Source organism: Salmo trutta, chromosome 33, assembly GCF_901001165.1.
Source record: "Salmo trutta chromosome 33, fSalTru1.1, whole genome shotgun sequence".
Lineage (NCBI taxonomy): Eukaryota > Metazoa > Chordata > Actinopteri > Salmoniformes > Salmonidae > Salmo > Salmo trutta.
In genome coordinates, this window is record NC_042989.1 from 16,836,612 (window position 1) to 16,850,169 (window position 13,558).

The 13,558-nt window shown below is 40.6% G+C and overlaps 1 protein-coding gene and 1 pseudogene across 2 annotated transcripts; both read left to right on the forward strand.

The window, feature by feature from the left end:
- Positions 1-271: 271 nt before the first annotated feature.
- On the forward strand, positions 272-7,144 carry LOC115172511 (zinc finger FYVE domain-containing protein 21). 2 transcript variants are annotated; one of them, XM_029730035.1, is made up of 8 exons: positions 272-457; positions 3,693-3,743; positions 3,941-4,109; positions 4,539-4,614; positions 4,808-4,899; positions 5,274-5,327; positions 6,306-6,436; positions 6,617-7,144. In XM_029730035.1, the coding sequence occupies exons 1-8, from the start codon at positions 284-286 to the stop codon at positions 6,650-6,652; spliced, it is 783 nt and encodes a 260-aa protein (XP_029585895.1). In that variant the 5' UTR covers positions 272-283; the 3' UTR covers positions 6,653-7,144. The 2 variants fall into 2 exon arrangements, with proteins under 2 accessions (XP_029585895.1, XP_029585896.1); XM_029730036.1 differs by lacking the exon at positions 5,274-5,327 and having other exon boundaries at positions 275-457.
- A 3,833-nt stretch (positions 7,145-10,977) lies between these two features.
- The window catches only part of LOC115172512 (transcription factor IIIB 90 kDa subunit-like), a 47,501-nt pseudogene continuing 44,920 nt past the window's right edge, over positions 10,978-13,558 (forward strand).

Sequence of the window (13,558 nt, forward strand, 5' to 3'; positions counted from 1 at the left end):
CATGGAAAACTACAGGCATAGAAACCGTAAATTGCTTTTTATTTATTGGTCGTATGTCTTATAAATCAAAATAGCATTTAGGATTTTCTATTGCAAAGAAATTGTTGAATGAGCAAAAAACATGACTTTTTTGACTGGCACAGCCAATGGGTGGCGTCATACAACCAAAACAACATCACTTTGCGTTTGCTCCAGTTCATCACATGACATCAGTGATTATACTCCACGTATTTATATTGGATAACGGCTATGTCAATCAATTAAATAGGCGTGTCTTTGGTGTATGGGCGGATTTTTTTATTTTATTTTTATAATTGCTGGTTGTGGAAAAATGTCTTCAGTGCCTGATGGCAAGAAATTGGTTCGAAGCCCAAGTGGACTTCGAATGGTCCCGGAGAATGGAGCGTTTAACAGCCCTTTTTCGTTAGATGAACCTCAGTGGGTCCCGGACAAAGAGGTAAGTGACTATTGGGGCTGAAATAACAAGAGGGCAACGCCGTTCAGACAAACGGACTTGGCCCCTGAACTGGGCGTTGCATACTTGCTGCTGCTGGCCACTGTCAGTACAGTAGGGTCAAATATTTGTATAACTAGCTAACCTAAGTTAGTAGACCAGACTCATTGTTCTATCTGGTTGTCACTAGCTAGTTACCACAGTCACAATTGTCTATTGTAAAAAACAAATATGTAAACACATTTGTTTAGGCATAAGGATAACGTTAGCAGTGTGGTTAGGTTAAAATCTAATTTTAAAAAGAGAATTGTAGAACTAGGCAGGGGTTCGTTTTAACAGTGCTCTGCAGTTTGCTAACTGTAAATGCCAAGAGCTACCGGTAGCTAGCCACAGTTGTTAACGTTCTAAAGTAGGCAACATGGAGCCATCGCTAACGTTACAGTAGCTAACGTTAGCTAGCCAACAGTATTTTGCAACTCCAACAGGGTCTACCAAAATACAGAACAAAAGCTGCCACCTGCCTCTGCAAGTAATTGCTGTTCATATGACGGCAAGTTAGCTTAAAACCTTATTTCTCGCCTTCTCTGCGACATGTACACATGCCAGTGGCCCATGATCATGGGTCTACATTTGAAAGCACTGTTTTGCTGTCAGTGATGCTGCCCTGGACTGCAAGAGAATGTCAAAGAAAGGGAACAATGGAGGGTGTGAGTGAATGAATGTGGGGGATGGGCATGGGACATGGCTGTGTGATGGACTACAGTAATCCTTCCCAGCAGCTTCACACCTCCCTGCCTCTCCACCTATGTGGGTTTGAATGGTCACAGCTTTAAGATGTGGTGGTATTAAATTAGCTATCACATTTCTATGAAATATGATCGATAATTAACTACAATTACATTTTTTCCCCCTTCGAAATAATGGTAATTAACTATGTTGAATAGTAATGGGGGAAAAAATCAATACAGTTACATATCGGGATTTTTTTAGTCAAAATGATTTGATGTATAGTCAATAACAATTATTTTTGTGCTAGTTAACTGTATCTGCACCAAAACTCCAATATTTTACCTTCATAGCAAGTTCTCCATCTTTATAAATAGAGAGACAATTAGTTTTCAGCACTTATTTCCATGACATCAACTTGTTTTCGCATGGAATATGGTGAGCAATATGTTTGGAATATTCAATTGCAATAAAATCACAGTATCGAATTAGGGATGCACCAATATGACATTTTTGTCCGATTCTGGTATTTTCCTTGACAAAAAAAAATTATACCGATATTTAAAATTTCAGCAGCCTTTTAAGCATTATAGTACAGTTAAATAGTTAACACACAGCAGTCTAAGGCACTGCTTCTCAGTGCAAGAGGTGTCACTACAGTCCCTGGTTTGAATCCAGGCTGTATCACATCAAGCTGAGATTGGGAGTCCCATAGGGCGGCGCACAATTGGCCCAGCGTCGTCCGGGGTAGGCCGTCATTGTAAATAAGAATTTGTTTTTAACTGACTTGCCTAGTTAAATAAAGGTTACACACACACACCACTGACCAAAAAGTGATTTGGTTGGCATTTCCGCATGTCCCCATTACCAGTAAATCATAATCAAAACCTATTTCTTTCACTTACTTGCTGTGCTGTTTCATTGTTCATTTGTTCAGTCTCAACCAGGATTTCATCATACACGTCAAGCAGTGAAGGTTCAGCTGTCTGTCCGTGGCCTCTCTTCTTCTGTGTGTTTTTCTTCGGTCCGTTTCCATCTTGTCCAGCTGTGTAACATTTCACGTGAAACCTGTTTCTTGTCTGTATCGAAGTAGCGGCCCTTGTACCTAGCATGGAGCATGGTGGCGACACCGTAAAGAGAATCGGCGAGAATGGCACCGACTCGCTTGTTCACAGCCTCAAGTACTTTTGTAAGTGTTAACCCCACGGTCTGTGTCGGCAGTTTTATTGAGCAGGCCTTTCAATGCCATGACAGAGGGTATCGCGTCTGCTGCAGACGCAGTTGAGCTTATTTCTCAAGTCAGTTGTTCAAATGGCGCTAGGAGTGTGTTCATGTTTCCAAGTTTCAAACATGTTCTCAAATGCCATTGAAATGGCAGCAGCGGTATGAGAACCAGCACATTCTTGAACATGCAGTATGGCTTTCCTCTGTACGAAATCCTCGTCGACCCACTGTGCTGTCAGACTCAGCATGCTCATGGGGCTGACATCGCTGGTCCAAATGTCAGTTGTGAAGCCAATACCAGTGATGCCCATAACAAGTAGCTCATAGATGTGCATTATAACAATACTGTGTAACTCCGGTAGGGAAACATCTGAAAAATAGTGCCTACTTGGTAGTGTGTACCGGGGCTCGAGGTGCTCGACCAGTCGATGAAAGCCAACATCATCCACGACAGATCGGTTGATTGTCAAGGGCAATGAATTCCATTATCTTGGCGTTAATAGATTTCGCCTTTCAGTTGTCTCGCTGAAATGTTCTTAGTCTTATATATAACTGCTCGACTTGAACTTGTTTAGTTGTTGGAAGTGTGCGCTTAGTATTTTTCTGCTTTTGTTCTGTTGCTCTATTTTTCGTGGTATTACGTCATCTACTTACGTTATATAGGTATGCACGTCAGCGTTGACATCGGTTTTGCACATCGGCGTTAAACTAGACATCGGGCCGATGTTGGCATTTTTAGCTAATATCGTCCGATTCCGATATGCTCACCGATGTATCATGCATCCCTATATCGAATCGCAATAACTTATCGGGAGGTCCCTGGCAATTCCCAGCCCTAATGTTAAAAAGCAGCTTTTCTGAGTTGGAATAGTGTGGGCATACACGTCATGAAAAATATTCATGCAAGTACACCGATGATTGGCCAGCTCGTCCTGAGGAAATGGCAAGCATTTTTTGAAACATCTGTTTGAGATACATGTTTGAGTTGGGGGTTTTCTCTCCAATTTCTGCTTTGGCCACATGAGTATAGGATGAGTCAACCACATTATTTGGGTATGAGTTAACAGAATGAACTTTTTTTTTTAAAGTGATATTTTCATTGGACAGTTACTTTAAAACAGTCAGTGTTACCTTACAGTCTGGGATTATGCTACTGTGAGGTTTGTGATGATCGTGTTATTGGAAGGGAGAGGTCTTTTGGTAATCCATTTAAACTGTGAGGTTGTTGTCAATGTTTGAACTTGAGTGAACCAACTAACTGTTGGCTAATGTCCTGTTCCTCTTACAGTGCCCAAGCTGTATGCAGTGCACCAAAAAATTTGACTTCCTTACAAGAAAGGTTTGACTTGCTTTACTATGATCCCATAATATATCAGATAAATTACAAGTTATAGGCCTAGGCTTTACCTGACTGTGGACCCAAAATGTTTTTGTAGCCCTTAAATGCTTTTGCACAGTTAAGGTCTCTGGAATGTGTGGGACTGTGCATTCCTTCTTTACCCTCTGCATTCCTTCCCCTGTTCTGTTGGTGTTCAGCACCACTGCCGGCGGTGTGGCCGGTGTTTCTGTGATAAGTGCTGCAGTAAGAAGGTGACTCTTCCCCGGATGTGCTTCGTTGACCCGGTCCGGCAGTGTGGGGAGTGCAGCCGGGTCTCCCAGAAGGAAATGGAGTTCTATGACAAACAGCTTAAAGTGCTTATGGGAGGTGAGTTTAAAGGGATGAATCAATCTTTGGGAGGACACCCAAACACACAGACCTGTCTATGTTAACAGCTGTGTGTACAGGGCGGTTAGTGAGCAGGGCTAGGCCAGTGTGGTTCTAAATAGACTCCTCCACACTGCATCACTCAGCCAGTCCCGTAATGAAAAATCCATTAGCAGCATGATGAGATCCAGGGCAAGGTCTAGTTGCAGTGGCAGGGACATACTGTGGGGAGGGGGAACTGGAGACAAAGCCTTGTAGCATGTTGGACTAATGGGGTCGTGTTAGCATGGTCAATCAATGCTGTATTCTTAGTATAACAACACCAGTGGACTGGGAGGTATCTACAGTTTGATGGATTCTTAGTGATTTTTGATTGGCATGCCTTTTTGATTTGAGTCATTGGTAACATTACTACTTTGTCAAACTCAGGTGGTACATTTATTGTCACTTTGGGCACCTCCGAGAAGTCTGAGACCATGATGTGTCGTCTCTCCAACAACCACAGGTATCGTGAGTGTTTTATATTTCACACAGGCACACAGGAAAAGTATCTAGAATGGAGTTATTTAGGTTAATGCTGAAAGTACATGCTTTGATAGAACCACTAGAAAAATACACATTTTTCACCTGAAAGACTTTCAGTAGATCACTTTGTCTTACAACTCCTCTCTTGCTCTTTTATTTCTCCCTCTCCTCAGGTATCTCTTCTTAGATGGGGAGAGCCATTTTGAGGTGGAGCTGTCTCGGATCTCCAGTATGCAGGTGTTGACAGAGGAGTCCACCCCCGAAGGTAAGGCTCTGGATCAGATGTCCTCTGGTTGTTAACACAGCCTGGCTTTATCTCCCTCAGTACGAGAATACAGCAGTGAAACAGTGCAGCTTGTTGAAAGCGTATTGATCAAGAGACATTATGGCTTCCTGTGGGTGGAGGAACTAGCTCTCTCCTCTTTATGACCAGAAGTGTAATCATAAATCCACAGTAAAATTCTGATTACTTTGTCTCTTCATTGTATTGATTTGAAACCCCATAACTGATCCAACAGCATGGTAAGTACAGTAAGTTGGTGGTGGGACCTGACTGTTTCCTCTCTGCTATATTATTAACACTCTCTCCCTCTCTCACCCTGCCTCTGGGCGGCCTGGCCCTTCTGCTTTTGGCCTTAGAGAATGGCATTCACACTTACACCAGTCTGCTGGACAGTCAGTATATCTCTGAAGGTTAGCACTGTTATATTCCCTTGCCCCCCACTCTCCCTTATTCCTCCCCATCTTATCTTCATCTGCCTGCAGAGTTTGTGGCCCTGCTTTTGATAAGGATGCCTTTGCCATCATTGTACATGCATTTGATAGTGGTAGAACAAGGGCAACATCCTTAAAATCCTTGTCGTATGCATGCTTCCATGGGGGGGTATTATGTGTGTGATTATGCACCCAGAGTGAGTCTCATTGCCCCTCTGCCTGTGACCAGGATCATGTTCATTAGGGCACACCATAGCAAATGTACATTGAGTGTACAAAACATTAGGAACACCTTTCTAATATTGAGTTGCACCGCCTTTTGCCCTCATCAGTCTCAATTCATCGGAGGATGGACTCTACAAAGTGTTGAAAGCATTCCAATGCCTCCCACATTTGTGTCAAGTTGGCTGGATGTCCTTTGGGTGGACCAGTCTTGATACACACGGGAAACTGTTTAGTGTGAAAAACCCAGCAGCGTTGCAGTTCTTGAGACTCAAACCAGTGTGCCTGGCACCTAATACCATACCCCGTTCAAAGGCACTTAAAATATTTTATCTTGCCCATTCACCCTCTGAATGGCACACATACACAATCCATGTCTCAAAGGTTAATAAAGCACAACTTTTTAAGCCGTTTCCTCCCCTTCGTACACTGATTTGAATGTAGATTTTAACAAGCGACATCAATAAGGGATCATAGCTTTCACCTGGTCAGTCTGTCATGGAAAGAGCAGGTGTATCTAATGTTTTGTACACTTGCTGTAAGTTCTCATTTTATTAAGCCTATTGCTAGGTTTCTTTATCAGTTTGCTTGTTATTATGTACGTTTCTCGCAAAGTTCATTAGTTTGAACATCCGGTAGCTGTTTTAGTTTTAAAGTCTGAGCTAAAGCCTTGAGTCTATACAAGTATAGTGAGTGTGTTACTGAACCTTGCCTAACTTTGTGTTTTGTATCCAGGTGGAAACTGCAGGGCCAGTGGCATGTTGCTCCACTACAAACCAATGGGCTCTCAGGACCCCAAGCAGCTACGCATGGAGGCAGCAGAGGACAAGAAAACCGCCTCCTCTTGGCTTGCTGCCATGCACAAGGTACACCACCATAACAGTCTGGCTTGTGTTTTTAATAGGAATGTTATATTTGACTTAAAATGTTACTGGAATGGATGTTGTGATATCCAAGCTTCAGACCCACCATTGCGTACTGTGTGTGTATATGGCTGAATAGTTATTTTGTATAGCTCTGCTTGTACTACATCTGTTCCCTAACAGGGTGCCAAACTGCTGTATGAAGCTCGGGACCAGTGACTGGGTTAAATGCGGAAGACACATTTCAGTTGAATGTATTCAGTTGTACGTATTCAGTTGTACAACTGACTAGGTATCCCCCTTTTCCCTTTCATTGCTAAGATGACTAGAGTGAGATGGCACAGACCAAGTGTTTTCCTTCCTACCCTTAAGTCTCACATTCTCTAAATGCCGACAGCGCATTTTAACCACACTTCACTTGAACTATTTGGCCAATAACCCATCCTAATGCTGCTATCTATGTAATGCTATAATAGACATAAGACACTTGGCATAACCCTTTCCCTTCACCACCATTAATGTGACAAATTACCTTGAAAGCATTATGTAAGGTCTGACACATAGTTCAAGTGAAGTTTCTTTATATATTCTTTCTATGCTCTGCTTTCAGTGCTGACAGATTATTCACTGATTCTAGTGAAATACACTACTGGTCAAAAGTTTTAGAACACCTACTCATTCAAGTGTTTTTCTTTATTTTTACTATTTTCTACATTGTAGAATAATAGTGAAGACAAACTATGAAGTAACACCTATGGAATCATGTAGTAACCAAAAAAAGTGTTAAACAAATCAATGTATTTTATGAAATTCTTCAAATAGCCACCCCTTTGCCTTGACGGCTTTGCACACTCTTGGCATTCTCTCAACCAGCTTCACCTGGAATGCTTTTAGAATAGTCTTGAAGGAGTTCCTACATATGCTGAGCACCTGTTGGCTGCTTTTCCTTCACTCTGCAGTCCGATTCATCCCAAACCATCTCAATTTGGTTGAGATCGGGGAATTGTGGAGGCCAGGTCATCTGATGCAGCACTCCATCACTCTCCTTCTTGATAAAATATCCCTTACACAGCCTGGAGGTGTGTTGGGTCATTGTCCTGTTGAAAAAACAATTGATAGTCCCACTAAGCCCAAACCAGATGGGATGGCGTATCGCTGCAGAATGCTGTGGTAGCCATGCAGGTTAAGTGTACCTTTTAACTCTAAATAAATCAGACAGTGTCACCAGCAAAGCACCCCCACACTATAACACCACCTCCATGTTTTACGGTGGGAAATACACATGCGGTGTGGGTAAACGGATGATCTCCGCATCTCACAAAGACATGGCGGTTTGAACCAAAAATCTCCAATTTGGACTCCAGACCAAAGGACAGATTTCCACTGGTCTAATGTCCATTGCTCGTTTCTTGGCCCAAGCAAGTCTCTTCTTATTGGTAGTGGTTTCTTGGCAGCAATTTGACCATGAAGGCCTGTTTCACACAGTCTCCTCTGAAGAGTTGATGTTGAGATGTGTCTGTTACTTGAACTCTGAAGCATTTATTTGGGCTGCAATTTCTGAAGCTGGTAACTCTAATGAACTTATCCTCTGCGGCAGAGGTAACTTTGGGTCTTCCATTCTTGTGGCGGTCCTCATGCGAGCCAGTTTCATCATAGCGCTTGATGGTTTTTGTGACTGCACTTGAAGAAACTTTCAAAGTTCTTGAATTTTTCCGGATTGACAGACCTGTCTTAAAGTAATGATGGACTGTTGTTTCTCTAAGCTTATTTAAGCTGTTCTTGCCATAATATGAACTTGTTTTTTTACCCCACCACCTTATCATAAAACTGATTGGCTCAAACGCATTAAGAAGGAAAGAAATTCCACAAATTAACTTTTAACAAGGCACACCTGTTAATTTAAATGTATTCCAGGTGACTACCTCATGAATCTGTTCGAGAGAATGCCAATAGTTTGCAAAGCTGTCATCAAGGCAAAGGGTGGCTATCTGAAGAATTTCAAATATAAAATGATTTGATTTATTTAACACTTTTTGGGTTACTGCATTATTCAATATGTGTTATTTCGTAGTTGATGTCTTCACTATTATTCTACAATGTAGAAAATAGTAAAAATAATGAAAAGCCCTTGAATGAGTAGGTGTTCTAAAACTTTTGACCGGTAGTGTACATGTATGTATGTATACACAGTTTATGAAATGCTTTAAATTTAATCCCATGCATTGGATTTTTGTATAAACTATTTTGTTAAATATTCCTATTTTAACACAACATGCTGTGTATGTACTTTTTACTGCTAAAGTATTTATAGTTTTTGTAACACTTGTATACATTTTTTTTTCTTACAAGATGACTTAAACATTTTGTTCTCATGTTGGCTGGCTTTGCTTATAAATGAATTGCACAACCCCAACAAACTAGCCCTTTTAATATAAGGGTACCTTTTAATATAAGGGTACCTTTAATATAAGGGTACCTTTAATATAAGGGTAAACTGAAGTGTGAAGCAACACTTTTACTCTTCAGTTTTGTTTGCTTATATCCAACTTATTATGCTTCACATACCAAACAAAATACTTAAGAGGTTTTCATTTTTGACCAAATCTAGAAAGTTACTGATATTCTATGGTTTTACCTTTTTGGATAAAATGTCACATTTTTGTCATGAGTACTGCTCACATAAGTAGGCTACACTCCATAATCAATTGCATTAATTTGGTAAGAGGCATGTTGAAATGGTGTTTGCTGGATGTGTTTGAGGCATTGTGTGTCAAGAAATTGCATTAATATGGTATTTCACTTTAAGGACCTTTGTTAGTCCTTGCTTAGTTCACAAGGATGTATTTATTATTTGAAATCATGTAATCTTTTATACATCCTTGCCCTATGGTTCTGAAGTGATCTACAGGCCTATTTGAATGCCCTGATGCTGGACATGGAATATGTTGCTGCATGATGCAGCAGTATTTGAGATGGCTAGACTCAATTCTTTCTGTTATCTACATTGTGTTCATTCAAGTTGAAATTGGAAGTTTTGCACTAAATGGCATTTTCAAATTGATACATTCAGCAGTTATGAAGTACCACTGCACTTTATGGTCTCCCTTTTTACAATCACTGACCTAATAGTAATTCTATTACCGTTTCTAATTGTATGTGTCAATGTCCTCTTTTATTGTTAACTCAATAAATGAAAGTGTTTGTAATGGTATCTTCTCATAACATTTGTATTTACAAATCACAGAACCCATGACAATGAAAAGTGCATTATTAAATGAAAGGCCAGTAATTAATTTTGAAACACCAATTTGATTGGCCCACGGGTAAGGTGGAACAGTACACATGGGACAGCAAGTGTACTTATCTAGCCCTGATAGTCCTACATTTCAGGTTACAGGTCAGAGCAATACATTAGACATGTATACCACCTTTTGGACAAATATCTTCTGTTTAGAATGAGATAATTATGACACTGAAAAGCAACATGTCACCAGAGCCATGTATTTAGATTTGGGCTGTCCATTTTACCTTTTAAAAAAAAAAAAAAAAAATTTAATCGCAGGTTTTGCTCTGATTAATCATTTGCTCAAATTTAGCTATAATTTTAGATTTACATTTTAGTCATTTAGCAGACGCTCTTATCCAGAGCGACTTACAGTAATGAATGCATACATTTTATACCATGGAATCGAACCCACAACCCTGGCGTTGCAAACACCATGCTCTACCAACTGAGCTATCTATCCTAGATTTCTTTATACAAAAAGCGTTACAAGAATATTGACGTCTTGATTTTTGTCCAATGTAGTGGTTAGCAAAACCTAGTAAATTGTTAAAGCACACTTTCTTTAACCTTACTGTTAATTTGCTTTGACAGAGCCTGGTCTACAATTTAATCCCCTTTGGAACCATTTCCTTGTTTGACCGTTAGGTTTTATGTTTATTATGACTCATTCTGTGCTACTCTATTGCATTGTTTGTTTTTGTTGTAAGAACTGGAAGCATAGAAATAGCGTACATAGAACAGACCTACCACTTCTTAGATTTGCTTTCAATGAGAATGACAGCTCTATAACTCACATTTCTATGTTGAATTTGGTCAGTTACCCAAAAAGTTACACATTGCAGCTTCAAGTGTATAGATGATCTATTTTGGATATTTTCAGTGTTTTTTTTTTTTTACGCTTTCAGGCAATGCGATTAATCACGATAAAAAATGAGTGCTCTAAAATTACCAAAAGTTTACTGCTTAAAACTCTGACAGACCTAATTATGGCTCTGCCTGTCACAAGACAATGATTTAAGGTCCTGTCTCTTTAAAATGTCAGAACGTTGTATTCAGTGACGTAGTTTGTACCTTGGACATGGGTCGCTATCATGTGTAGCTAAACGGGGCGTTTGTAGTAGCAGAGTCTGATATATGTTTTATATTGAGCATAATGAGTGTTTTTAAAAATGATGTGTATATATATATATATATATATATATATATATATATATAATAGGCCAACAAATATAATTGAATATCACGTACAAGGTAGGAACTAAATTATCTCATGACATTTCTCTAATAAAGGGATAGAGAATTATCAATGTTGGGGCATATCACCCTCAAAAGTTAGCTTGGACCAATCCATTTCTCAAGTATGAAAACGCACATGTTAGCGATGTGGATTGATCAATACTTGCATGGTATTTCACTGGCTAGTTATGGCATGACAGTAAATAATGTGCGGTTTAGAACCCAAATAACAGTACATTTGGGTGAGATACATTCTTCAAGACACTACAAAACATTTAAATAGATATAGAAGGCTTGGGAATGCTCATAAGAATCTGACGCGCTGGCTTGGAATTCTGCTCGGGGAACTTGCTAGCCACCTCCTAGGTCACATCGCGGTCAGCATTGCCTCTGTATTGCTGTTGGATTTGGCTGGTGCGTATTCATTATCCAGTATTTTCTCAACAATTCATCACCACACGATGGAAACCATGGTTACCCATTAGCTTACATAGGCAAGCTAACTCTGTTAATGGAGTCTAGCAACCTTGCTGCCAGACAGGTTCCAACCCTCACTGCAGATGAAGACTCAAGACAGGATTGTGTGTTTATACAGCAGCTAGCAGCCACATTAAACATGCTGAACAATCATTGACGGCCATGCCAAGATCATTGATGTTGGACCACTACCAGTGCATCCTACAGAAATGTCTAAATGTACAACTAGCTAGCTAGATTACCACACCAGGCTTTGCCACGTAGCAGGGTTGTAGTGGTGGAATTATCCCCCAAACCCTGATCTAGGGTCAGGTTACAGAGGATTTAAAGTGTTCACTTCTCCGGCATCTTTTTATTGTAATAGTCAGTTATTACATCCAAACTCATTCATAGACATCATGTCATGCAGTTTGAGTGTAGGACACTGTTGTGGTAGTAGGTTATGCCTGCTTGACCACAACCTTTTGGCTGGAAGAGTACCGTACATTTTTTATGTATCCAGTAAATGCAACATTTCATTTGTCTACAGCATTTCTCATTCACAAAAATGTGACTTGTCTCTTCTCTTTTCTCTAGGCTGTGCTGTGTGACCAGATCTCACCATGAGTTCCAGAGTGTGTAAGAACTGTGGGGGCACGGACATCGATGTGGACCAGGCCAGAGGTGATGCCGTGTGCATGGGCTGTGGCTCTGTCCTGGAGGACAACGTCATTGTGTCTGAGGTCCAGTTCATGGAGACAGGAGGGGGAGGCTCCTCGGCTGTGGGACAGTCCGTAGCTGGAGACGGTGGGTGCAACTGGACTGTCAAGACATTAAATAATGACATGCCATAATAAAATCAATCATAATATTCTGAGAGGTTGGTTATAAGAAACTCATATCCCATTTTACATGCAGTTTTTCATGACATAATGAAGTTAAGTCAATTGGATTGCAAAATGACATTTTAGCAGGGTGCATGACATTCCCCACCCTCTCCCAGACCCTGTAATCTGCAGTCTCAAACCTAACTCAGTGACGTGGCCTGGCCCACAGCCCCTGGCTAGCCTTTCAGCTGATTGTTCAGAGGGGACAGTCAGCTGTAGACTGGCTTTGTGGTGGGGTTGGATTTTTCTGGCACATCTGTTTGAAGTTCTCCTGAATCCCCACTAGAGTGCAGTGTTGTATTAACTTTAGTTTGAGATGAGCTTACTGTCTTTGACCAATTTGTTGTCATGCGGTGTTGTCACACTTAAAAAAGTTTGACCACACTTAAATGTACTTTTGTGTCCAATAATATAATAACAATGCTGTATTAACATTTTATATTACCATTTTTGTAATTTAAATTATAGCAGATGTTGATGAATGCCTGTTGTTTTGTAAATGTTAAGATTGCACTCTTGGGGTGTCTTGTCTCTCATTCTCCTTTATCTATAGCCTCAGGAAGGAACCCAACTTTTGGAGAAGGGTTCTGTACAGGTGTTGGAAGGGAGTCCCAGGCCCAGTCCCTGCAGAATGGTGAGTCAACATTAAGGGTCAGCACTTGCATTCCTAAAGCATGGGTGTGCATGCATCATGAGGACTAATTGCACTTACAACAGGCCTAATACAAGTAAATATAGGTGTGCTAGGAGATTAACCTTTGTTTTAATGCTCTTTCAATGTCTTGAAAAAAAAGCATTTTGCCTCGTGCTAGACAGACTAAACGGATACCATCTGCTTTACATGGGCATCTGCCCCTCTTTAAGTGGCTTCCTTATCAGCACTTTATTTGAAAAGCACTTAGAAAGTGGTTTTGCCTTCACCAACAAACTTGGTAGGGACAACCCATTTCCTTTATGTCCAATAGGAGGTTAAGAGAGGGTGTGTCTACTGCAAATCTTGGTTGGCAAAGGGAAACATCCATTGCATGCTGGAATGCCTCAGGAAAGGGCTGATGATGTAATTTCCTTTGTCTGGTAAGACACATTCAATCAGTCTGTGCTCCCTGGTTTGATGATTTCCTGTCCTGTTTGTTTAGTCATGTCTATTTAGAAGTTGAATTTTTTTGGCTGAGTAAAAGTATTCTACTCAGTTATCTCCCAGTGACCTGTAGTCATCTGAGGCGCCTCCTGCTGATGAGCAATACTGATGAGCAATACTGA

Coding starts and splice junctions, on each gene's coding strand:
- LOC115172511 (XM_029730035.1), top strand. CDS start 284: ATGGGCGGATTTTTTTATTTTATTTTTATAATTGCTGGTTGTGGAAAA. Junction 4,110..4,538: donor GCTTAAAGTGCTTATGGGAG/GTGAGTTTAAAG, acceptor TGTCAAACTCAG/GTGGTACATTTATTGTCACT. Junction 6,437..6,616: donor GGCTTGCTGCCATGCACAAG/GTACACCACCAT, acceptor GTTCCCTAACAG/GGTGCCAAACTGCTGTATGA.